Source organism: Pseudonaja textilis, chromosome 3 (assembly GCF_049901715.1).
Source record: "Pseudonaja textilis isolate UNSWEBS1 chromosome 3, rPseTex1.2, whole genome shotgun sequence".
In the NCBI taxonomy this organism is placed as follows: domain Eukaryota; kingdom Metazoa; phylum Chordata; class Lepidosauria; order Squamata; family Elapidae; genus Pseudonaja; species Pseudonaja textilis.
The window spans coordinates 88599624-88625920 of NC_141992.1; the positions used below are offsets into that span (position 1 = coordinate 88599624).

General features: G+C 35.5%; 1 protein-coding gene across 3 annotated transcripts in view; it reads left to right on the forward strand.

Annotated features, from left to right (window-relative positions):
• DENND1B (DENN domain containing 1B) overlaps positions 1 to 25197 on the forward strand; it is a 214343-nt gene extending 189146 nt beyond the window's left edge. For 2 of the 3 annotated variants that reach the window (XM_026700460.2, XM_087930333.1), the window contains 5 exons: positions 279 to 335; positions 1072 to 1182; positions 12007 to 12095; positions 14086 to 14302; positions 17049 to 25197. In XM_026700460.2, coding sequence (XP_026556245.2) covers positions 279 to 335; positions 1072 to 1182; positions 12007 to 12095; positions 14086 to 14302; positions 17049 to 17588 — 1014 coding nt within the window. In that variant the 3' untranslated portion in view covers positions 17589 to 25197. The remainder of the gene's footprint in view (positions 1 to 278; positions 336 to 1071; positions 1183 to 12006; positions 12096 to 14085; positions 14303 to 17048) is intronic. The other variant, XM_087930332.1, reaches the window with a different exon arrangement.
• The last annotated feature ends 1100 nt before the right edge of the window (positions 25198 to 26297 follow it).

Below are 26297 nucleotides of genomic sequence, written 5' to 3' on the forward strand. Positions count from 1 at the left end.
AACCTGTAGCCAAACTAAGAGTTTATTTCTATAGGTACACCATTTCATAAAAATGTTACATTAAAGAAATACCATTTTAAAGAGTGTCAACAATTAATGCACACCTAATGCAAACCTTGTTAGCAATCTGTATGAAATTAACAAAGTGATTTCTTTTTGTTATACCATATAATGCAAACATTTTAATTTTGAATTCTATTTTACTTCATCTAGGGCAATATCAAATCCTTGCTTTGCAGATACACTTAGCTTTTTTCCCTTCTTCTTCTTTCCCCCAGGCAAAAAATCATGCAAAACAGGGAATAAAAGAGGTGAAGAGTAAGTTGAAACACAAGGTATGTGGCAAAATTTGTACTTTCTTACCTTGTTTCTTTCCTCAGTTTGAAGTATATACCTTATGAATCCCACAAGATTTGTGTTTTTAATGACTTTTGAAATATGCTTAGCCCTTTGTTCAACAATGAATTTTTTATAACAAGCCCTCTGGCAACTCTGTCATTCTGTGCATCTACTTGAATAATCTCTTTATTGTTTGCATATTTATCATGAAAAAAACAGAAGTCTTCAAAGATCTATTAACAGGATGTATGTTTTCATAAAGCTGATTACTTTGATGTCACAATTGAAGCCTTTGCTTCTAGCTGAGAATTTAAGGCAAGTGACTTTTACCAGAGAAATATAACTCAACAGGAATAGTTGTCTATTTAGGTTTCATTGGTTCAGTAAATAGTGGCATTATTTTAGTACCCTAAGCCTTCCAAGAGCATGATTTAAAAGTATGAGAGGCATCATATCAACCCTCCACATATTCAGATATGTTTATCTCCAATATTCATTTTTAAATCAAGTAGTTTGAGCACTATTTCACTTTCTCCTCAGGTATCAAGGCTCAAATGTATGAAAGGAATTTTGTTTTACTTGATAGCCTCAACATATTTAAAAATTATATGGTAGTTGTTACTCCAGCATTTAAATCTTTTAGGTGACCAAATTTTTAATGGTGTATATGTGTTTAACTAGATATAGAAATATGTAGTTACAAACGTTTTTCAGTCTCAATTTTCTCTGTAGGAAAGAGAAGATGGCTCTGGAATTTGTAGCTCAGGTTTTTCACAATACGCTCCATTCTGTACCTTTCATAATTCTTCAAGAGAGAACACAGAAAAAAGGCGACTTGCACAGGTAATTAAAAATGTTCTCTCTTTGGATGTTGTTAACAAACACAAGGTATTTGTTAATCAAGATGAGGAATGTACAGCAGTAATAAGCATTGTGAAGCCTCTATCCTTGTTCCCTGACCCCTGCTTATAAAACATACAATGGGAACATTGCTTTCTCCAAAGCAAACCATGTTTTAGCATTATTTTTATTTATATGAATGTACCTGGGTCTCACATGAGTTAAATAGACAGGGCTAGAAAATAAAAACAATGGCTAGTTAATTTTAAAATTTGTCTACCAGCTCAGTAAGTAGGCAAAAGTAACAGAGATGTTATAAACCATCTTTTATATGTTTTCTTCTGTTAATGCATTTAAAAATAAATAGCCTACTCTTTTGTAGCCATTGAGAACTGTTCTCAAAATGGCAAATGTGCCCAGTGGTCCACAAAAGGTTGTTTAATAGACACACACACACACACACACACACACACACACACACACACACACAGTGCCACTACACAGTCATTAGTATCCAACCTATCTCAGATGTATCCAAACTGGCACTTCACCTTATGAATAAATTGTTTAATAATGGAGTTGGCTTTCAGAGTTGGGTAGCATGTAAATTTAAATAAATAAATAAAAGAAACTGCAATGAAAATGTAATTTATTTAAATACTGTGTGCTTTTAAAGAAGTGTTTCCTCTGTAAAGGCTAGAATTGTATTTGCCTAGGACATGGAAGGCTTGTCTCAGATTCATTTAGCTTGTTATACAATTTGCAGAAAGAATCTAGATTAATGGCAATTCTTATGCAATATTACCATGAATTTCTAACTTTTGGTAAATACTGCATTTAGATATAAATGTTGACAAAACTTATTTTAGTGTAATCTAAGTGCTGAAAGAGTATCCTTCACTTTGAGAGATATGAACATGAAAAATTTGACCATTTGATTTTTGATAGTTGATGAATTTTGGATTGCCTGCGAAATATAGACAGACAGACAGACAGACAGACAGACAGACAGACAATGCATACATACACATACCTACATGCATACATACATATACATACAGAGAGAGAGAGAGAATTCAGAGAGAGAGGGAGGGAGAGAGGGAGAGAAATACAGAAATATATATAATTTATATAAAATTAACATATATATTGCAAAACTCCTGTAGGATTTTCATATGTATATCTAGCAGCATCAGAGCATGGGATTAGGTTCAATGCCAGGTGGAGGAGGTATAGCTTCCTATCAAATTCTTAGTCCAAAAACAATCAACTCAAATGTAGACATATTAGAATTTTAACTAAGCAAGTTGGTTATATCTACTGTTAAAAAATAATCCTTAGTGGCAAACTGCTGCATCTGTAGTTTTCTTGGTGTCAGTAAAAATACAATATACCATGTTTTTCAGAAATCTAAGTTCTATAAATATGTAAAATATTGAAAACCGAGAAAGCAAATAATACATGTAAAGAGTACAGATATATAGTTAACACTTTTAAGCATTGTGACAACTAGCATGCCATTTTCTAGCACAAGTTCACTATGTTGTATAAATGGAAATGGCAAGTTGTATATTTTAAATATACAGCTATCTTCTATAGACGTAAGGAACAATTTCTAGATTTAATTTGGATTTTCACATGGATTTATTTCTGTATGTCCCTATATCTAAGAAAAGATTTTCCAGTCTGTTTCCGGCACTTTTAATTGTTTAATAATAGAACCTGTGCATGCTACATTAATAATGAGAGCAAAATGTTCCAGAATAAGATAGGTTGACATGGGTAGATTGTGAGCAATTTATAGATTAGAGCAGTATATGCTAGATCCTATATAAAAACCTCTCAAATTTTAGTGATTGGCTAATGATCAGTAGATTGTACTGTTAAAGTAATAAGCTGTGCTAATAGATTTCAAATAACATTGGTGAGCTTGAATTCCTTGATATGAATTTTGTATCAAAAAAAAGGAAATCTGGAAATCTCCAGTAGCTAGTTAAATGATCTGCTTATTCTATTGCATATATCAATTACTAATTAATGTATTTGTGTCACTTTTCCTAATATAGAATTCTATTCAGCCACATTATAATAGTTGTACTGAAAAATGTTTACCTATGTAGATTCTATAAAACTACATACTGTACATTTTTCTATGTAGTCCTGGCTCTGCAATTGGATTTGAAGGCACAGTATTTCTCCCTTTATATTTGTTCAAATAAAAAATATATTAGTAATTTAGGGCCGATATGTTGGCCTTATAAAACAGTGCATAAAAATCAAACTCATCTTCCTGCTGGAAGATCGTATTAATGCTGTTTTTGACATTGTCATTAGTAATATTGTCATTTTTCTAGAGCTGAATATGAATATGCTTTCTACCCCAACAAATAATAGTTTTTATGCCAGTCTGCTAATTAGTTTGGTTATTTCCTATTTTTTTGATGAGGTTTAAATAAATGTCAAGGGTACAGACATGGAGATCTCCCAATTAGGCTTTGCATTTGTAAAGCCCAGCCCCTTTGCTTTTGTGTGAAGATGACAGTTCCAACTGCAGCGTCAGTCTAACAGGGCTCAAGGGAGAGGGTACTTCGCTGCTTTTATTGAAAACAAGGCTAGTTTGGCCCAGTGAGAATATTGGCATTGGTCAGAGTGCAGATCAGTTGTTAACAATGAATATTTACTAATCTCTGTCACAGCCAAGATCAATTGCTCTCCCCCACCTCCATTTCAACGCTAGAGCTCAAAAATCAGTGCATTAAAATATGCATAGATTTTACACATGCACATAAAATAGGCATAAATAACTGTATTGCCAAGGCTTTCATTTTACTAACTTCTCCATTGTATGTGCACCAGATTGCTTCTGCGTGCAACAGGGAAGAGATCCCACACTATGACAGCACAACTGATCTTCACCTAAGAAATTCTGAAAAGAATTGTTCTATTTCTGTAAGACATGTGCCAGCCTCCTCATAGCTATTCTAGTCTGTTTGGTTGTGGGTGTGCAGAGGCGGGAGAGGGAAAATAAGAAGGAAGAGCTTAACTGCATTGCAAGTCAAAATTAACAGATGGATTGCCCTAAGCAAGGGAAAAGCCACCACAACAAAATCTAATGAAAGCGGCAGGCTGAGGCTTTTTATTATTAATCCTTATTAAAATCTTGAAGTGTATTTTACAGTTAACCCTTTCATCCCTTCATGGTTAAATAGTAATCCCCCTCCCCTTCGCCTTAACTTGGATTGAACAGAACACTTTTTAAAAAAAGGAAATGACAGGATTTTTTACATGTCAACAGTTTTCTCCCACTTTGCCCTTTCTTCCTTTTAATTTTTACCTTTCTTTTTTAATGCAGCCTGTAAAAAATGCCTTAGATTGTAAAAAGTTTGTTTCAGTTTGGGATGGTTTTCTTGAGTATCCATAGATGCATCAGCTAGATGGATCTTTTAAAATGCAGGCCTGTTTCCACAGCATTGCTTTCAAGTAAATATTTCAGGTAGAACAAAGGTAGGTATATTTGAGGATGTGCTAATTATCCTGAACATCATTTTCAACCCATTTTAAAGAAGCCTTTCATGTTTTGAAAAGATACTGGCTTATAAATCTTTGTCACACATTTGGTAGCATCCTGTGTAACACTGCTAGGAACATATGTTATAATGAAGAATTAGCTGTGCTTCCTTGTTTTTTGTGAAATGTATGATGTATATGTATGGTTTGTAACTCAGGGTATACAGTTACTTGTAAGTGTCTTATTTTTTTAAAAAAATTACTTTGTACAAAATACAGAGTTTTTTCAGAAATTAATTGAAAGTGAATTATTTTTCACAAAGATGTTATATTGTATAGGCAATATAATTTGTTGCTGAAACATAACTTCAGGAATGGTCATAAAGCTATGTAATGAACTTAAAATAAACGTGAAATATTCTTAGCAAATCCACTTTGTAGTATAGAAGCCAACCAAAAATATGGTCAAAGTACTTGTGTATGTTGCTTTACCACTGATTTTTTCCCATAGAGCTGCTCCAAATGAACATTTTCTGGTGCTACTTTTGAATTAATCATATGCATAATCAAATTATGGAATGTCTTTGAACCAATACAAACCACTTGCCTTGGCAACCCTGTGTTCGTTGTGGCTGCTGTCTCACTGTGGTTGTGAGTCTCCTGCAGGCTGACAGGTTGACTGTTTCCTGAAAGCAGGCTGTCCCCTACAGAAGAGAGCCCCCTTTGTGCTTTATCCACCCCCACCATTTCCAACCTCAGAGATACAGTATAGGTTGTGTCCTGTTCTATCTGTCAAGATGGAATGAACTGAACAAATAGGGTTCGGTCTTGGCAACATTCAGCCCTGTTGTGAATTGAAGGTTGCATGCAACAGATTCAGAGCAAAATGGAACATCATTATTTTTTTTGAAATGAAGAAATACCTGAGAATGAGATTCGGCAGAGCACGTGGAATCGTATTGAAGTTCAGGCACCCGGGCATTCCTTTTTCCTCTGTTTTTGCCTTTTGCAGGACATTCTACATAATGCTAGGGCACCATTGAGCTCTATCTAGCAATTTAAGTAATGTGAATAGAATATTGTATGTGACAGATGTCATGCAGAGTAACAGTGAGCAGTGTTGAATCGACAGTTTGGTAGTCTGTTTTAGCTTAAGATTTCTCATAAAAAAGGTAAATTCAGTCAATTAGCACATTGTTTTAGACAAAAGAATGCATAATCCATAGATGTGCTTGGCTCTGTTAGTTTTTGTTTGAAGAGACAATCTTTTGTCTTTCCTTGTCAATTATGATCCATCTATACTGCAGCCTGCATATCTTTTAATTAAAAATAGAAAATGTAGGCTGCACAAAATTACGAGACTGCCCTCTAGTGGTATAAATGATTTTTCAGTCAGCATGTAAAATAATTCTTCATACATACACAGTCCTGTATCTATAGAAAAGCAAGTAAAAAGCAAAACAATATTTTTTAAAAAAGCTTATAATAGTTTTTCAACAATTGCTTTCCCTGTTTATCTTGTATAATCTGGAGATGTTGATTTCATTCTTGGCTTTCCAACATTGATGTTTTTCAAAGTATTTGTTTCCCCAGTTGATGCAAACCATATCTTCTAACATAGGGAAAGGAAGAGGTTATTTTTTGTGAAACAACATACTTTTAGCTGAGTGCAGTTGAGTGAGATTCACTGGTTCCTGGACATTGGAATGTAAGAACCCCGTATTGATCAATAAATAATAGTGTTCTTCCTGACCATTTACATATTTTTAATTTTTTAATAATATGAAATATTTTGTTGCTCTATTTATTATTACTTATTAGTATTACCAAGTAAGATTTGAAACTCTTAAGGGAGATGGTAGCAAAAAGTGACTTACAAGAGCATAGATGTACTTTCTCTATTTAAACCAGGGGTGTCAAACTCAAGTCCTGAGGCTGGATCCAGCCTATGGGGTACTTAGATCTGGCCCATGGGGCCAACCTAGAAACAGCAAATGACCGGCCCACAGTGCCTCTGTCATCAAAACTGGAGCTTGGGAGGGCCATGTGCGACCCTCCCAAGCTCCGTTTTCATTGGAAGAGGGTTGCAGGAAGCTGTCACAGCCAAAAACGGAGCTTGTGAGCCCGTTTTCTCTGGCAGAGCTCTTGGGTCATCACAGGCGCCCCAAACATGAGTGATGTCAAGTTGGCCATGCCCTCTAACCCCCATGAAGTCAAACATAACCCTGATGGAGCCCTCAATGAAATTGAGTTTGACACCCTTGATTTAAACTAAGGGCAGGCCACCATTCGATAGCCAAAATGGGAACAATAGTACAATGACATCACATGAGATGAGAGCCTGGGTTTTTCTGCAGCAGTTTGGAAGAGGTTGTTCCTCCCATCTTCTTTATGTTATTCCTGTTTGAGGGCTTATACATGCCATCTTTATTTCCATTTTATGTGCATGTCTGTATTTTGCAACAGAATCTTATTAGCATGATTTCTATGAGGCCATAAAAGAGTTTGAAGACAGTAAAGGGATAACAAGCACAGCTACTGATAAGATCTTTTCAAAGATAAGGTAGAAGTGGGAAGTAGCAGTTGAATACACACACACACACACACACACACACACACACACACACAATGTAGAACAATTCAGCATGCTGTTTTTTTTTAAAAAAAAGTTCAAATTCCAAAGAATCTTGCATAAAATTATCTAAATTTTGTCATTTCTGTTTTTTTAAAAAATATCAGTTGGCAATGAGTTGGACCTACCATTAGTTATATTTAGAATAGATAAAATAATGTGATGGGTGTGGGAATCATTTCTCATACACTAAAAAGAAATAGCTTGAGTCTGCATCTTGACATTACCAAAAGAAGGAACAGATACAAATGGTCCGTTGTAGTCTTTAAAAAACATCACTTACATTCTTTCAAATACAGTGACTGGGAGAAAGAAACACAATTTGAATGTGAGTTACAATATAATTAGAATTCATATTTGATTTAAACATAGCAGCTGCTAGAAGTCTTATATAAAGTTGTCTTACCTACAATAAATCAGAAGTTTGTGTAATCCTTGTTATATCTGTTTATTTTCTCCAGTCCACTTTTCTGAGAGGAATTGTGATACAAATTAACGGTAATAGACATTGGCTTTATTGATTTAATTGGATCTGCTTACAATATAATCAACCCCAATCTACTTTTCCAAAAGTTTTTGTAGTTCAATAGAAGGAATATGTCAATTATTTTCCACTTTTATGAATTAAGTCCACTAATGTTAATTTCTGCTTTTTCTCATAAAAATAACATTTTCAGAGGATTTCATTTCATTTTAGACAACTTTAGAAACTTATTTGTTTATAAATCAAAAGATAAATTACTCTGATTCTGTAGGAACAGTCCAATACTAAACACACTATTTTATCCTAGAGATAAAACCAGCAAAGTGCAGCCTTAATCTTTTCTCCATAGTATTAGATACAACTTGAATAATCTGAACCTAATACTATACTAATGGGAACACAGAATGAATATGCTAAAAAAAAAAAAAAACATCCAAAAATTAGTCCTAGGATCAGTTCATACTTTCACATTACAAAAAAAATCTTCTTTGGCAGTTGCAAATTTTTAAACAACCTATCAGTTTTTGTTCCGTGTCATCTAGGATTGCACTTATGACTAACAATGTCACTATTAAAATTAACAATCAAAACAAATCCTATCCTTTAAGTGTGTCCAAAAGAAGAATATTTCATTACTCTTTCAGAAATTGTAACTAATTTGGATACTGACATTTTTTAAGGAATTGAATTCGGCAATTGTCTTCTTTTTCTACATAAAGATGTGATAATTGTAATAACATGGCAATCATGTTAAAAAAACATAGTTACCTATTTATAGTGGAAAAATCAATTTGTGGCATCCATTTGCCAAGCATCAAGGAAATGAAGTCCTTGATAAAACATTTCTAGTTCTTGAAGCAAATGCTGTATTTTCCATTCTTGCTTAAGCAAAGAGGTCTGGTTATTATTAGAATACTAATCAAGAAGGAAACAGAAGTCCACTTCTCTTCCGCTCTCCCCCTTCCTTTCCCAAAATTGGCAGGGGAGAAATGTACACATTTGAAAATGAAGTAAAGACAAAAATTAAAAGGCTTAATATCTGCAAATAGCCGGGAACATCAATAAAATGTTACTATAAATAACTCTAGCAAATTTTGCAGGTGTGCATTCAGAGTCTCTCCTTTTGGCATTTATTAAGCTATGCTTCTTTTTTTTGGAGTGTCTTCCCCCTTCCCCATTTCTTATCATTTTATAAGAAAATAACCTTTAAAATTTGAGGTGCAGATTATCTGTAACTGATATCTATTGCATACTGTCTATTATATCACTGATGATAAATCTCTCTTGCCCACATCTCAGCCATGGCCTCTGCATACTGAAAATCGAGCCTAGCCAGAACATTTGTCTTTGATTTCATTTTCACTTTCATTAGTACTGAAAAGCACCTTAGTTTGTTTCCATGTGTTTTTAATTTCTTCCTTTAAACTTGGTCAGTTTTCACCCTGGACACCAGAAGAAAGTGTGCAATGTTTTTACAAGATGTTTTAGAAGTTCTGGGGACCTGCCCATTCATCCCACAAGCAATTCTGAGGAGGAGCAACTGGAATTTAGGAAGCAAAAGAGTTGTAAGCTGGTGCTTGAATACCTGAGTGAAAACATGGAAACAAAGTTGGAAAGTGCAATTTAGGCCATCCACTCCAATGTCTGGCTGAATGCAGGAATCCAAATTACAACTTCCATGACAGATAGTCTATGCAGAGTTTTGGAGCGTTAATTCAGTACCAGAAAAATAAATGGCTGATGCTTCATTTAACGTCTTTATAAACATAATAAGTAGATTTTACAAACCAGTTGTAGATTGCAAGTAATTTCAGTAGCACATGAGCAGCTCAGAAACAGACATCAGTTTCACTTTAGGTCAGCAGGCAAGCATTATACACAGCAGAGGAAAGAAACAGTTTCATTTTCAATAGACAGAGTTCAACATAGCTGCAGAGCTTAATATAAAGCCATGCCTAGGCTACTTCTAGTTTCAGTTTCCAGCCTAGGCTACTTCTAGTTTCAGTTTCCAAAGTAATCCTCATTGGCTGACTTAGTTGCTATGCCTATTCATTGGCTGACCTTGTTACCAAGCTTTATTCCAGTTCATGAATATACTCTGACATGGTCGGCTGCCTCTTGATAGAAAACATTGAATAGAAATGAATCCATTGCCTGTCTGACTAATCGATTATACTATTTTGCTACTTTTAACATTACCATTTGTTTTTCAATCAGAATGTGCCTTTTTTCAACTTACATCCATCATTCTGTATCCCATACTGATGTTAAATAATTTTGGATAAAACAAAAAATACAATCGTGCCCTGACTCAATGTCTACTTTTCTCAAGAATAAACAGTTTCTTCAACCTTACTTCATAGGACTTTTATGAACCTATCCCTGTTTATTTGAATATTCCTTAAAATGCTCTGCCAGATATGGACCATTACTCAAAGGGAGGTCTGCCCAACACAGAATAAAGTGTAACATACCAGCTTACCGGGGTTTGTAAAAGAAAACAGAATGAATGATGCTGCCACAATATCTACAATTACAATGGGGGAAGTTCTTGCAAATGTTGCTTTCTTTGGAAATATCTTCTATCCTGTATGAATTAGCACAGTGAGCATTGGCCCATCACAATTTTCTGTGGATATTTTTTAAGAAAAGAAGAAAATTGTACCCCTGATGGAATTTAGTCACCTTGAACTGGATTATACAATTATCAGTGCTTTCCCATTCTGCCTTATTTACACATTAAGTATTCATTGTTTTCAGAATTCATTCTTTAACAATAATCCCATGAGACAGTATCCTATTGTCCTAAATATCACAGTGATACTTTATTTAAAGAAATACTGCCAACATATTTTATCTTAGGTAAATGTAAGAGATAGAATCATCAGGAGCAGAATAAGTTAATAAGAATTCATGATGCATTTATCATCTTGAGCGCTGATATGGAAAAAAAGGAAAATAGTTTTAATAAGTAAAGATTGGAATTTTTTTGAGCTCGGTAGTTCCACTAAAGTATGTGTACTTTAGTATATACATATTTTAGTGTTGGAACAAGTCTGAATTTAAAAAGTACATTGTCTTGTCAAAATACATATCTTGTGGGTGATTGCTATAAGATTTCATTTTTATAAATGATTTGAATATAGTAGTCTTTTGATTTACAACTATTCATTTTTGAAGTTGCAGCAGCATTGAAAAAATGACTTATGATTGTTTTTCACACTTGACAACATTGAAGGGGGCTCATGTGATCAAAATTAGGACATTTGGTAATTGGAATGTATTTATGACGGTTGCAGTGTCTTGTCATGTCATCACCTTTGGCAACCTGATGATCAGCAAAGTCAACGGGAGAGCCACATTCACTTAACCGCTTTACTAACTTAACAGCTACAATGATTCACTTAACTATCACAAGAGAGATCGTAAAATGGGGCAAAACTCACTTTACAACTGTCTTGCTCAGCAACAGAAATTTTGGCTCAATTGTTGTAAGTCAAGGACTACCTGTAGTCAACCACCTTTTACTTAAAAAGTATCACTTTGGCTGCTTTAAATATTCAATTTTTAAAATGTGAAAGTTCAATTCTTAATTGTCTAACTATTTTGGAAGACATTTTAAATATTTAACTCAAAAAAGTTTCGTTATTTTCTTGCTGTATCTCCCTCCCTCCTTTCTTCCTTCACTTTCTTTTTCAAGATAAGAATTTTTATCCCTTAGGGAAGGAGGGCATTGGGAGGAAATGATGTGGATATAATTCCAATTTAGGAAAGTTCAAGTAGAGCAGGGATGTCAAACTCAGTTTGTCACGGCAGCATCACAAGATGTATCAGGACTTTCCCCCCTTCTCTAAAATGGGTGTGGGCGTGGCCAGTGCGTGACTCATCCTGCCCACGGGCCGGGAGTTTGACAGCCCTGAATTAGAATGTTCCATGCCTCCCTGCAGTCATTGGTCACAGTGTACATCATGATCAATAGCCTTTCATTTTCTGACCCTGCATGTCTACATTCCGTTTAATATGGAATTTTGAATATATCAACCTTGTTTGATGAAATTGAGCATACGTTAACGTTCTGTCAGTTGATTAGAACTACTGGGCAGTCTTGCTTGGGAAGAGTGCAGTCAGGATCTTGGCAGGCTGTGTGAAGATGGACCATGAATCCCAACCTCTCCAAAACTAAAACGAATGTTTCCCTTTTCAGACTCGCTTTGGGCATTTTTCAAGCAATATGCAAAATAATGACTCTGCCTTGGATGAAGATGCTGATGATGAGCTAGACCCAGGAAGCAAGTAAGTTAATTTAGGTGTGATTTGAGCTGTGGTTTATTGACAGAGTTATACATCCAGGACCAATTGGTAAAACCTTAGGGGAAACTCTAAAGACCCAACAAAGCAAATATCGCACAGTTGGTGGGAAACCGTGGATTACTTTTGAGTGCCACTCAGAGGCAAGGTAAACAGAAGAATCCTGAGCAGTGCCTTTAATTATGGAGAAAACAGAACAAATAAGAGAAAGGGAAAAACAGACTTAGTTGTGGTGCTGCTTGTTGTAAAAAGGGAGAGCATAAATAAAATATAGGTTGTCCTTTACTTACGACCACAAGTGGGAACAAAATTTCCATTGTTAAGCAAGGTGGTTGTTAAGTGAGTTGTATCTAATTTTATGACCAGGATTTTTTTTTTATTTTATTGCCAGGATTGTTAAGCAAATTATTGCAGTTGTTAAGTAAATCATGGGGTTGTTAAGCAAACCTGGCTTTGACTTTGCTTGCCAGAAGCAAAGGAGGAAGGTAGCAAGTGGGGATCACATAACTTTGGGACACCGCAACCACCATAAATGCATTCTGGTTGCTAACCACCCAAATTCTGATCATGTGACCATGACCATGGAAATGCTGTGATGATTGTGTGACAGCAGTTTAGAAGTCACTTTTTTCAGTACCATTATAACTTTGATCGGTCACTAAGTGAATGGTTGTGAGCCAGGGACTGCCTGTATTGAAAGTGTTGATTAACTTTCAGCTGGGATAGAAGGTATAGAAAGTAACTGGTGGACTGAAAGATAAAGTGGAACAATATGATGTATACAGGAAAAAATAATGTACAGGCACTCTGTCAACCAGCAATTCAAAACCTGTATCTAAGGGCATATTGTTTGGGGAAAAAAACTTGCTATAATTGTGTGTGTGTATGTGTGTGTGTGTGTATCCCTGAATGCAACAATATACTGAAAGAAGGCTTTCCACTGCATCTGTATATGATTTCCTGATTAGTGCTACTTCTGCTGTTCCTCCTGCATGTCTGCACCAAGTATACTTAGATGCAATCACATATAGCAGCCTCAGTTTGGCTCTCTCCAGATGTGTGGATTTGAAATCCAGCTTGTTAATAGTGGCCGTACCTCTTTGGGAAGTGAAGTCTACACATCTGGAAGGGCATCCAGGTTGAAACATACAGCTATATATTTTTACACCTGAATATTGACTCAGCAGAGTCAGAATATTGCTCTCAAGGCAATATTCTGTACCAATTCCCAACCCGTAGTGCCTCTGCAAGGCTACTGCTTGGCTTTTTTTCAAATTATGAATTATAAAGTAACAGCAGCAGTTCAAAAAGAAACAAAGGCCACGTACCTTTCAAGTCTGGCTAACCTATTAAAATTAAAACTATATTCGATAATAATGTAGTAGGCCTCCAGTTCTTAAATTCCGAACATTTAACCTAAGTACATTTCAGCCATCAAAAGCTTAGGAAATAATAATGAAAAATAGATCATACTGAAATCAATCCCATCCACGTGGATTTGAAAATTCCGTCAAAGAAGTACTTGCAAATGCAAGGTTTTGAAAGAGCTCATTCTTGAGCTGTGTTTTCTGAAGTGAGATTTTCACTCACAAAAAGCCTATACACTAAGGCATTGTCACAATGCATTACGGGTATGCATTTAAAAAACATCTCCCTGCAGCATTTCCTTGTTTTCCATCCCAACCTGAGGACAAAAATGGGCATAGTTTATCTCCCTCCACCCCTCCTTCTAGCTTACTGGAAATGAGAATTTCACAAGTTGCTATTTCTGACTGCTGCTGTCCAAAGTCACAAAGCTAAATAATTATGTTTTTTTTTTCAGAACAAATGCAAGGGCTATGAGGCTCCCCCCACCCCCCACCCCCCAAAAATAGATCTTTGTAGTAACTGTCAGCTAAAGCTTCACCAACATTTAAATTCATTGTCATGGTCATAAAATACCACGGTAGTGAAAAGACTTTATATTTTTCTTTAGATTGTCATCGGAAGACAGTGAGGAAACGTCTTACTATTTGTATGACAGTGACGACTCTGGGGAATTATCCAAAACGTCTGTTCCTCCTGGAGAAATGGATCTGCTGGGAGAGATTTTGGATACACTGAGTACACATAGTTCTGATCAAGGGAAGCTCTCGGGGGCAAAAAGCTTGGACTTTTTTCGATCGATGGATAACATTGACTACAAGTCAAAGGTTAGTTGCTTTATCTTGCCTCCATCTTAAATCTGAAATAACTTCTTTGTAACGTTGGCTTTTATGGCTGGTATACCTTTCAGATTTTTTTGACCCCTTCTGCTCTCTAACCCTTTATAAGCCAGTTGTTAGAGTTGTTGATCAACAGGTCAATATGTGTGTGTGTGTATGGTATTCAGCTTTGTTCGGGTATTTTCCCATGTCATTATAGTTGTGCTTTTAAAGTTGTAGCGACGTTTCAGCAGAATCTCATCTGCCATCATCCGGCTTGTGTATTGGGTATGTCTGTGTGTCAGGCTTTGCAGCCGTTTCTGTTTTAAATTTGGTGCTGGCCTCGTGCTTTGTTAGAATGTTTTTTTCTTCATCCTGATTGGTCTTGATCTGTGTTTCTTGGTCTTGGAGTTTGCTGTGTTCTGCTTGATTGGTGTTTCTAATATCTTCTGTCTGTTTTGTAGCGTTTTTTTTGTCTTGATTGGCTGGCAACATTGTGTTTTGTGTATTGCGGGCTTTTAGCGCAGCTTGGCTTTGGGTGAATGTCCGGCTATCGTTTATTAGGAAGCTAGATTTCATCTGGGTGGCTGGCTGGGGTGTGTTTGGGCTGGAGGTATCGGGGGGCGCCTGTTTGTGCCCAGGTATTTGCTTGGCTTGTGGTATAGAGATTTGTTTGTTTGTGAAGAAATGACTCCACCAGACTGTCAATTATCCACTATCCAGACTTTTTTTCTTCTTTCTTAACAATAATTCTTATGTCTGGAGTGTTTGTGGCAGATGCTTGTCTGTTTGAATTCTAAAGTTCCAGAGCACTTGAGCTTCTCCATTTTCTATTATTTTCTTTGTTTGGTGATTCCACCAGTTCTTGCTTGCAAACAGGTGGTATTTTTTTGCCGATGTTCCATTATACCATTACTGCTACTTTTTCATGCTGTTGTTTATAGTCAGTCTGTGCGACCTTCTTGTTACAGCTTACCAGCTTACCGGTTCACTGTTTTTTCAGCTTCTTTGCTGAGGCGACATTTGGTTTCTGATGGTGATTTCTGAATTCTGGCTTTGTATGCATTTGTTCTTAAGGCTTGGTTTTTTGCTGCCAGAGTTAGTCCCTCTGTCTCTTTCTTCAACACTCCTTTTTTTAGCCATTGACAGATCTTATTATCTGCTTTGCCTGCTAGTGTTTTTAGGTATTGATTATGTAATACTTTGCCTTCCCATATCTCTTTTCTTCATTTGGTCTTTCTTATAGGCCAGTTTAGTTTCTTTGGTATTCGGTAAGTCTTCATAGTATACTAGCTTCAGTGCTTCTTTACTGTCCTTCAGAAATTCCTCCAGTGTCCTTTTTTCTTCTTCAACTGTCTGGTGTACTTGCAACATTTCATATCCATATATGTTCCTTGATAAATACAGTTTGTCAACATCACTGCATGGTTGAAGGGCTATGATTCATTGTCACTGTTTTTCTGATTGATTGATTGATTGATTTTGTTTGCTGCCCAACTTGCTTCTAGTTCAGCCTGAAGCATTGTTCCAGCTGCATATCTAATAACTGGAATTGTCCAGATATTAATCTCCTTGATGGTATTTTCACCACTGATCTTGGACTTTTAGGTTCTTCATCACTCTTCTAATGTATTCACTACTAATCATCTTCTTGACTTCAGTGTACTTGATCTTTTCAGCTTGATGGATTCCCAGGTATTTATACTGATGTTCATCCACTCTTGATGTTATTCCATAGGGCATATTGATTCATTTGATTTTCACTGTTTTTTTTTCCTGTTGTACGTAACTAAGTAAGATGGCACAATTGCTTGGTTCACACTCATCACAGTCTCTGGACTGTATATTTAGACAATGTTGAGCAACGATTCCGTTTCAGATGGTGTTTCTCCATATAGCTTCAGAGTGTTTGTGTAAAGGAGGTAGGATAGCTTGGCAGATGTTTTCATGTTTGATAGCCATGGCCTGAATTGTTCAGAGCAATCAATGACAAACAGTAGTGGTGATAGTGAGTCTCCTTGAAAGATTCCTTTCATGATATTAACCTCTCTCAATCCATCCCCATTGAACAGCAATTGTCTCTTCCATTGTGCCATTAATCTTTGCACAATGTTTCTGATTATTCTACTGACTCCTCTTATTTCTAGGCATGTCTTTCTGTCTGTCAAACTTTCACATTTCTGTACCTTTTATTTCCCTCCAATTCATGTGGCAGGGAGTTGAATGCCTTCTTGTAATCTATCCAAATTGGTCTTCCTTCTCTTAAAGTTTTCCAAAATCATCTTGTCAATTAGAAGCTGATCATTTGTTCCTGATTGAGTAGTTTTCCTTCTGCTGTGATCTCTAAGATCTAGCCGGACCAAAATACTGTGATTAAGGATGAAAAGAATTTCTAAATTTTACAACATTAAGAGTTGTCTTCTTCAGTTTTTTTTATCATCTAGAATATCTTTACATCCTGAAACTAACTCAATTAACTCCTGAAACTAACTTGGATTAACTCAAATTTAAAACTTTTGTGGGGATAGAAGTAAAAGTCAAAATTTGGAAAATTGTTCTGTAAGGAAAGAAATTTTACATAATTTATTATTGATTCATTCAGTTGAATAAAAATGGGCAAGTTAATTAAGATGTTTTAAAATTTAGTGTAATTTTTTTATGCTATTTTTTCTGATTAAAAATACAGTGAATTGGTTATTTAGAGCCACCAAGGGGAAGAATTCTGATAGGCTGCACATTCTCTTTTTTATTCCAGAATAAATCCAACACTCCAAGTGAGAGCAATCTTGCCCTACTCTGTAGTGGTTGGACATCTGACCTGGCTACTTGGAATCAGCGACAGGAGGACAACATCCTCACTGAAAAGAAGCTTCCTCAGTCACCCAGGAAATGTGTTCCTTCTAGCAGTTATAGAGAATCTGTTTTTGTGCTAAGTAACGAAAACCCTAACCTTACCTCCAGTGCTGATGACTTGACCTCACCTAATAATCATCTAAGATCTCCAGATTCACCCCAAGAAACTATGCAGGAACATTCTCTGCAAACTTTGCAACTGAAGAGTAAGTGGAATGAAACACTAAGCAGGACCTCTGCAGATGAGAAGTCACCAAGCTTGAGTCCAAATCCATCGTTCCTCGTTCCATGGGAGAGAGAAACCCAAGATGGAAATGAAATTCTTGAAGAGGGTGGGCTTCTTCAAGAAGTGGTGTCATTATGTAAACTGACTTCTGCTTTCAATCAAGGTTTAAACATTTCAGGGGACGGGTTTTCCAACAGCAGTGGGAATAAAACGTAAGGAATATTTATTTATTGAGAGGTTACGTGCGTGGTAAATGACTAAAGGAAAACAACTCAGGATATCATAATAAAGGAAATAAGAGATCTTCAGGTTTTTTAATCTGTTTTAGTTGGCCTTTTTTGTGTGTTTTTATTCTTTTATTTTGAGCCTATCTCCTTTGAATATATTTGCTCCACTTCAGTTCACAATATAAGCTTGCATTTGGGATGGAGCTGTATAAGAGAACCAGTTTGGTCTAGTGGTTAGCGCACCAGCCTAGAAACCAGGAGACTGAGTACTAGTCCCACCTTAGCCATGAAAGCCAGCTGGGGGACTTTGGACCAGTCATTCTCTCTTTCAGCCCAACCTACCTCACAAGGTTGTTGTTGTGGGGCAATAAGAGGAGGAAGGAGTATTAGGTATGTTATTAAGTTATTTATAAAGGCTAAGAAGAAAATGTGTTTACAGAACTTGTTTAGCATGCAGTCAGTTACAGCTTCATCCTGGATATTTCCAGTTGTATTTCCAGCTGCCATGCCTGAAACTCACTGCCAGCCAGTATATGCAATACTGAGTTCAGATAACGTGCCATCTTAACTAAAGCATTCTAGAATCATGGTACTAGCTTGATTTCACATTTAAGCCATAGCTGGTCTGTGGCATGAAACAGTTTTTAATCATTTCCTTTCCCTATATGCAAAAAGAAATGTATCAGACAGACACATTTATCCTATAACAGAACCCACGAAATGTAGCATGACTGACTAGTCTGAAACTTAATATGTGATCTAAAGGCCTTAAACTGAAAAGGGCAGATTTAAATACCTTAAAGGCTGAACTGTAAATATTTGGAAAACGAGCCACCATTATTTCATAGCAGCAAATGTGCTTGTGTAAAAAGAAATGCAGACCATTTACCAAACAATAGTACTCCTAAGTTTACAGAGGATCACCAGTGTAATATTGCTTATGCAGTGATTTTAGTAAACTTATGAGAACTTTTTAAAATGTGCTGACATTGCCAAGCACTACCTATCAGTAAGATGAGAATTCTGATATGTGTTTGTGCCACTTAAAGTAACACCAGTTGATAATGATTGCTTGGGATTTATTATAAAATGTTTTGTTTTTAATTTTTAGCAGACAATGCCCCTGTCTTCCAGACTCTGAAAAATGGTACTGTATATATATATAAATATATATTGAAATGTGAAATGCAGTGAAAAGTTTACAACTGCTTTCAGAACTTATTCACTGAATATGTTTTACATTTTGGTTTTCTTGAAATACATATTTTGACCACAGTTGGAATTTTAATGAACCTTTGAAAGATGTAATATTTTTAATTGAAAATAATCTGTTCTTCTGGAGATCATGCCTCTTTGAAATCATGCACAGATAACTTTGAAATTTTTTTAAAGTCATTGGGTTGTTGTTAAGTGTGCTGCTTAACTAAATTCTATACTTTTTTAAACAACAAAGGAACAGTTGCAGTAAAAAGAGAACTATACTGGACTCATGGTGCAACTCCTTTTTGGTTGTAGGCAAATGAGTCAAAGAGCCACCAAAATTTCTAGCATTTAGGTTCAATTTGTGAAGAGGATGAGCTGCATCTATTACAATCTCCCTACCAATCACTGACAGCTTTTTAAAATAGTCTTCTAAAGACTTTGTTCAAAAATCAATCATCTACTATGCATATATCAATGTTTAAAAGCTCCTTCAAATTTGTCACTAGATCAAATATTTTGGAAATTGTCAGACTTGGTGTCTAGATATATGTATAAAACAGCTGACAGATTTTTAAGCCCTATAGAATAGCGGTCCCCAACCTTTGCAGCTTGGTGGTCCAGCGGTGGGAGAGAGAAAATGGTTCCGTGTGAGGGGCAGGTGTGCATGCAAGTGTCCACAGTTCCATTTATGCAAGTGGTGGTTGCATGTGAGCACCTGTCACTCATCCAAATGGAGCTTTGTGCACATACCACACATGCAAATGGAACTTCATGCCTGAACATGTGCCCACCACTCGCACAAGTGGAGCTGTGTGTGGGCCACGGCCCGGTAGTGAAGGCTCCTGCTATAGAAAGATTAATTGAATGTAGAAACAGTTCTTTTTTTTCCTCCAGCACCTATTTTCTACAATGTACGGTTCTTTCTCTATTGTACTGTACCATTCGTTCTTCAAGTCTAAGGTTTATCCAAAACATATTTCACTGTCCATTACACAAGTTTCATTTTCAAAAAGAAGGAAAACTATGCATATGCAAACTTTCCACAGCAATTATAAAGTGCTTTTTCTCCTTTTTTTAAAAAAAAGGTTAAATCCTGCATGAATATCTCTGTGAATCTTACACAACAAGATTATCTTGAGGTGGGGAGAGAGTGAAAAAGCTTTATCTAGTAAAGTTCACCAGTTTTCAGTGACTTTCAAGGTTAGCGAATGTGATTTGGGATTCCATCTATATGGAATTCTCTCATGGTAAAGTATGTATTGATGAGTCTTCTTAATGAACTTTTTGAAATGTAACTTTCTTTGGTCCTTGAACTTACACCTATGCCAGATTTTATTATTGTTGTAATTTTTTTCAAGGGTAACAATTGTGCCTTAAAAATGTGTGCTGCGACACTTGCCAACTCTTTTTATTATTGACAAAAGGACAAAGTATGTCCAAAGGATCAGAGTTTCTAAAACTTTCAGCTAGCAACTACTCTGTTTTCCACCAGTTATTGTCGAAAAAATTCTCTATATAGACCGGATAAGTAATATTTCTATAGTGACAGAAATATTACAGTTCCCATATATTTTACCTATTTTATATTCACTGTTTTGGGGAAATTTAAATTACTGTTTTTAATATGGTGAGTTTTTTTTTTAAAAAAAAATATTTTTAAAAATATTTCTCAGGAATCCCAGCAATTATTTCTATTGATCACATGATTCTTTCTATAAAATATTGGATTATTTTACTGAAATTTAGCTTATTTATTCAATACCATTACTCTGTCTAGAATGCAAATGGACAGCCTAGTGTTCTCAAGATGTCTTGGACTTCACTCCCATTAGATTAACCGGCATGGCTAGTGGGAAAGACAAAGGAGGTTGTAGTTCAAAACATCTGGAGGGCAATTGATGGCTTATTCGTATTTAGAACAAATAATATATTGTTTAGTCACACAGGTGATTAGTTAGCTATTCAAATTTACTTTTAGTAGATGATATAAAATCACTGTTAGTTTATTTATGCCCACCATGGATTTTATCAGATATGCAAAAGGGAAATCTATTTATCCTATCCCCAAATCAAAAGGTCCAGACAGCATATAGAATAAGTGCACCAATAGCTTTCTTTAACCAATGTCTTTTTCCAAGAATGGAAAAAATTATTTTGAAAAAAATCAACTAATTTAGTTCAGAGATGCTTATGCATATAATGGATGAGAGATTGCTTTTTTTAAAATCATCTTCCAAACCCTCAGATACATATCCTGTGCGCCCATTGGCTTTTGCTACATTGCAGAAATTAAAATTACTTAAATTAGAACGATATTTGTTCAGGTACTTCTATGAACAGAGAATTACATGGAGTAATGTGTTGCAATGAGACCCACTTTGATGAATAGTAGAATAGTGAAAAAGGCTGTAGATTTTTTTTAACTGACTTTTTAAATATTTCCCTAGCATTTCAAAAAGTGATATTACTACTTTTTGATTGTTGTGAGTTAGATTATCAAAAGCTGTCAGTACTGGCTAACTTTGCTCTCAAAGATGTCAACAGTGATTTTCCAATTGATTGAATGGATGGCTTGCACTGATGAGCACCTTTGAAAATGTTAATTTTCTTAGCTAGACTAGGTAAATCTATAAAAAGATCTGTTAACATTGTTTTAGCAGTGCTTAAATTATTATACTTAAGTTGCATTAGATAAATTATATAAAACAAAACAAGTATCCCCTTTTATTCATTGTGCCCATAGTTTACTAGTATATATTGTAGACTGTATTGAGCAGGGAATGTAAAATAGTAATGCTAGTTGCCAGTTGGGTGAGAAGTGTATGTCCATTCCTGTAATTGCTCCCTAATATTTCATAAGTGAGTACAGGCCCCTACTTAGCTAAAAAAATTAGAGAAGTATGTCATTGGGAACTTTTTTCTTATGCATCTTTGCTTCAATATAGCAACACTATAGATGCCACTGTTAACGTGGAACTCATTTGCTCTGATAGAATGTAATTTGAAGTTAGCCTTTTCAACAAGAGGCATACAAACCTTAAACACTTCTTTTTTAAGTCAAACTTAACAAAATTACCAAACCTTACATGAATGCAGCATTCTTGCCCCTATACATTCTTCTGAAGACATTACCATTTTTTTCATATTGGGGTTTTGCGAGCACCATTTCAGAGTGCCTTTCTGCCAATCCTTGGTATAATTCAAGGAGAAAAGGAATAAGATGTGTGACTGTCCTTGTTACTATAGGAAGTGTAAGGTTTACAGCATGCATCTAGACAACTGCCCCATGATGGCTGGGGATGGTCAAGAGTTTTATTCCCTTATATCTGGAGGACACAGACTTGAGGAGGGCTAGATCAGACTTTAATTCACAAACAAGACATTGGTTGGCTTTGATAGGTGTAGAAAAAAAACAACAATTTTAAAGTTCTCACTTCCTAGACAATATTAAACCCTATGCTGAATTCAAAGGAACATGTCACTGCCAAGCTCCTTAAACTCACACCTGAAGGAAGGTAAACAATCTTAGACTTCTTGTTTTAGCACTTTTTCCTCTTCATTTTAATATAATTTGGTGTTATTTGGAGCCATTTCTTTTCCTCTTCAAGCAAACAGGCTGACATTTTCATGCCTTACACGAATTTGAAAAGATGGTTGGCTGTGAAAGAAAATTCCATTGGTGCTTCCTTCTGCCCAAGATCTCATAACTCTTTCAATCTGGGAATAAGAGTCAATTTGTGTAGTTATTCTCTCCTCCCCACTTATTTCAAGTAGCTTCATGCAAGACATAATCTTGCTGGATTGTGTTCCCAAGAGTTGAATGTGTTTGGTGCCATCCAACCATTCTTAACCACACTCTGTGTCTGCTGCTGATAATTCTCTCCTTTTATCTTATGGTGGTGTTGCTTCTGTTTAAGGGATCCAACTAAGTAAATGTCCTAAGGGCCTCTTTGATCTCCAGTATCACAAAAATTCCGAGCAATAAACCCAAAAGTTCTTTTTCAAAAGGTAACTGGACTTTGTTTTGGGAAAAACAAAGTACAGTTGCCTTTGGAAAAAGCACTTTTGGGACAACCATGACCTGGATGGCTGAGAATCTCCATAAATATTGAGCAATAAGAATTCAAAATAATAGTTTGTTTTTTCTCAAAGATCTGAAATAATGTTTCAGGAAAAAGCCCTTAACTATTTGTTACTGACATTGGGGCAGGCTTAGTAGAATATGGGTCGTGCTATTTATTGCACCATATGTAGCAAGGCATGAATATAGAATCAGTATTAATGGGAGGGGAGAAGAGAGAGAAGTTAATATAAACTTTCAGACTGAAACACTGATCCTTTTTAAATGGCTTCTCTTGGCTCATCTTATCTCAGATGTAAGTAAAGCATCAACTAGGATGTGGGAAAGCGCTGGATTAAACAAAAGTGTTGAATTTTGTGCAATATTTTTCCTTATCTTTATGTATGTGCATGTATGTGTTTTGACAATTAGAAGCACCTGTTGCTTTCTCAGTAGGTCTTTGAGATTGCTTTTCACTCTAGTATATTTCTAGTTTTTGTTTCAAAATTGTGTTAAATTGTGTGCAGCATCTCATAACAGTTGTATAGTAAAAAGAAGTACAGTACATTGTTAGTGGGCAAATAGTTTTTAGTCAATTGAAGTTGAACAGAGACATCCTATTATTGTGTTATAATACAAATCTAAAATATTGCCAGTTATCTAGTAGACTTCAGACACTTATAGCTAGTAATACCTGTATTGCCCACATTACATTATAAATACACAACAAAATGAGATTTCTGTTAATTTACTTGTAATTGCTGATCCTTTCTGTCCCATTGTTAGTTCACCATGCAAATAAATAGCTGCTTTTTACAATTGATACCAGATGGCAATGAATGATCAATATGTATATTATTTATGATCCAAGGTATGACATCTCTGGTTGTGATAAATGATTGCTTGTTTCAGTACATGTTACCCTTACATTTGGATTGTTTATTTGGTAAACTTCTGTATATTTCTTGTATATTTTCTTTCCATGGCTAAACATTGATCAAGAACTACTTTGAATTGACTTACTTGAGTTAATTGAAGCACTGTGTAATCTACTCCTGATTGCAAGTAGCAGATAAGCACTGTGATGAATTTAGTGTTACATACCACATTCCCTGTATTGCAAGAGTTGTGGTTCAAGACTGTACTTTATTTACGTTACACTGTGTACATAATTTCAGTAATGCAACACAATTATATATTTATGACCATTTGTCTTCAAGAAGAGAATGCAGAAAAAAATATATCTGAACAGAGCAAATCGTTCAGTGCCTGGTTATTATTAAGAAATTTCTCAGGATTGCAGAAATCCTTTTTAAAGTTATGTTATGAATGTTACAAACTAAGCCACAAAATCCAGGATGATTTGCCCCAGAATGTGTTTCTACTTCTCTTCTACCAATATAGAACTATTTGAAAAGGGACTAGAATTGTATTATTCATGAAACCAGTATGGTTAAGCCAAGTTGCACCAGTTATATATCGAGAAGTAAAAATGTTGCAAAAAGAAAATGAAGTATAGTGTAGCCAATCACAAAAAGGGACAGATTTTTTTTTTTTTTTACAGCTAAACAAGTTTTGAAAAAAAGGAGAAATTCAACATGTCCAATATCTTCCAAAAAGTCACCTTTGATGCAGATATAAAGCAAAGCATCGGCCTCTAGCAATGAATTTCATCAATGCCTTTGAGTCCACAAAGTTCCTAGAGCAATTGCAGGGAGGATTCTGGGAGGCCGATGACATTCTTGTAAATTAGTGTTTTGTCATGTGCTACTTTATGAATAGGAACCTTTTTTTATATTCTTTGCTTGCTCTTCAAAAATGTCTCTTGCCAATGATACTGTCTCTGCAGGATGGATAGGAACCAGGCTTCCTGACTCTTTAAAAAAAAAAAAAAGATGAAGAAAGACACATCTTTTGAACTTAGCAGACAGGTTGCACATGCAAGAAGTTAAATCTCAATCCAAGAAAGATTGAAAAAGATTCCTGTCTCAAATCCAGGAGAGCTATTTCCCATCAGTGTAAACAAAACTGAAATTAGAACAATGATTTGACCAGCTATAAAGCAGCTTTCAAATAGACATGTGAAAGTAAAATTACTAAACAACCATGTTATAAATTGGTATTGGGAATGGATCCTGGCTCTGAAAAAATATAAAATGCTGCTCTTGGAAGATAAAAACTGGAACTTGATTTTTTTTTATTTGTAGCACCTCTGTATGCACTTTAAGTTGACCCTTTGGGCTGATGTTAATGCAAAATTTTTGATGGACTTCACACTGCCACAAAGTGCCCCACTTGTGTAATACAAAACAAATAAAAAAATAGCAAATTTCAACCATGGTGAAATACAGTTGTTTACTTTCATATTGCTTGGAACTCTAGACACAAAGTCAACAGGCTTGAAACCAGGAACATTGTTCTGTGATATTTAACGTATTTCTCAATATATAGAAATCAAAATGAGCTTGCAGTTGTGCACATTTTGCTAATCATGTCAAGCGGAAGAATAGAATATATATTAAGAATTCCTTGACTCTGGAACTTCCGCTCAGAATAGAAATATGGTTTCTAAATACGCAGTTGCCTATTTACAGTTGAGGAATAAGAAAAAAGGTTTCTAGTAAATCACTTCTCTACAATGAAAACCTTTCAGTGTTCTCACTGAATAGCCAACTCCTGTGTGTTCCTGAACCTTTAAAGATATCTGTGATGTGTGTTAAAGAACATGAGATTATGAAATGTTGAAAGTTAACTCCATCACTTTCGGTCTTGTCAATGGGAGAATGGTATGTCTGTGGATGTAGCCTAGTTTAAGCAAGATCCAGAAGATGTAACGCATACAAATGGAATTTGACATGAAGTGGGCATGGCATACAATCTGGCTGGCATAGAATTCAAACAATAGCTATTCACTGGAAACAAATGACAGGAGTAGCTAGCTGCCAACCTTAAGAAGCCCCATCCAAGCTGCCAAATCCAGGTTAGCCGTTCTGATCATTGAGCAGTCTTCTGAGAGAAAGATAAATCACCTCCATTTAATCATAGTTCTAGCCTGACAGTTACAATGGGAAGCATCCTCATCTCCAGCTTTTATACTGTGTGTGCATGCGTGCAGATAAAAAAGATGGAAATGTGTAAATACTATAAAGATAGAAATGCCTTTCAAGTTCCTCTTGCCAAGATCAGAGGTGTTGTCAACCTTGTGCAGTCCTTTCCTCCACTAGATGTACTATCTATTTTTTTTATTGAAGTATACTGCTAAAACATGTCTTATTTTTAAAAATAATCTATTGTGATTCTCAATAGAAATATTCACAAAGGAATCAAGATGTCAAATATATAATAACAGGCTTATTAGAGTCTGTCAAATACCAGAATCTTTCATTAGTCAGAAGCAAACTTTTCAGAGCTACATCTAAAAAATTGTAACTTTCA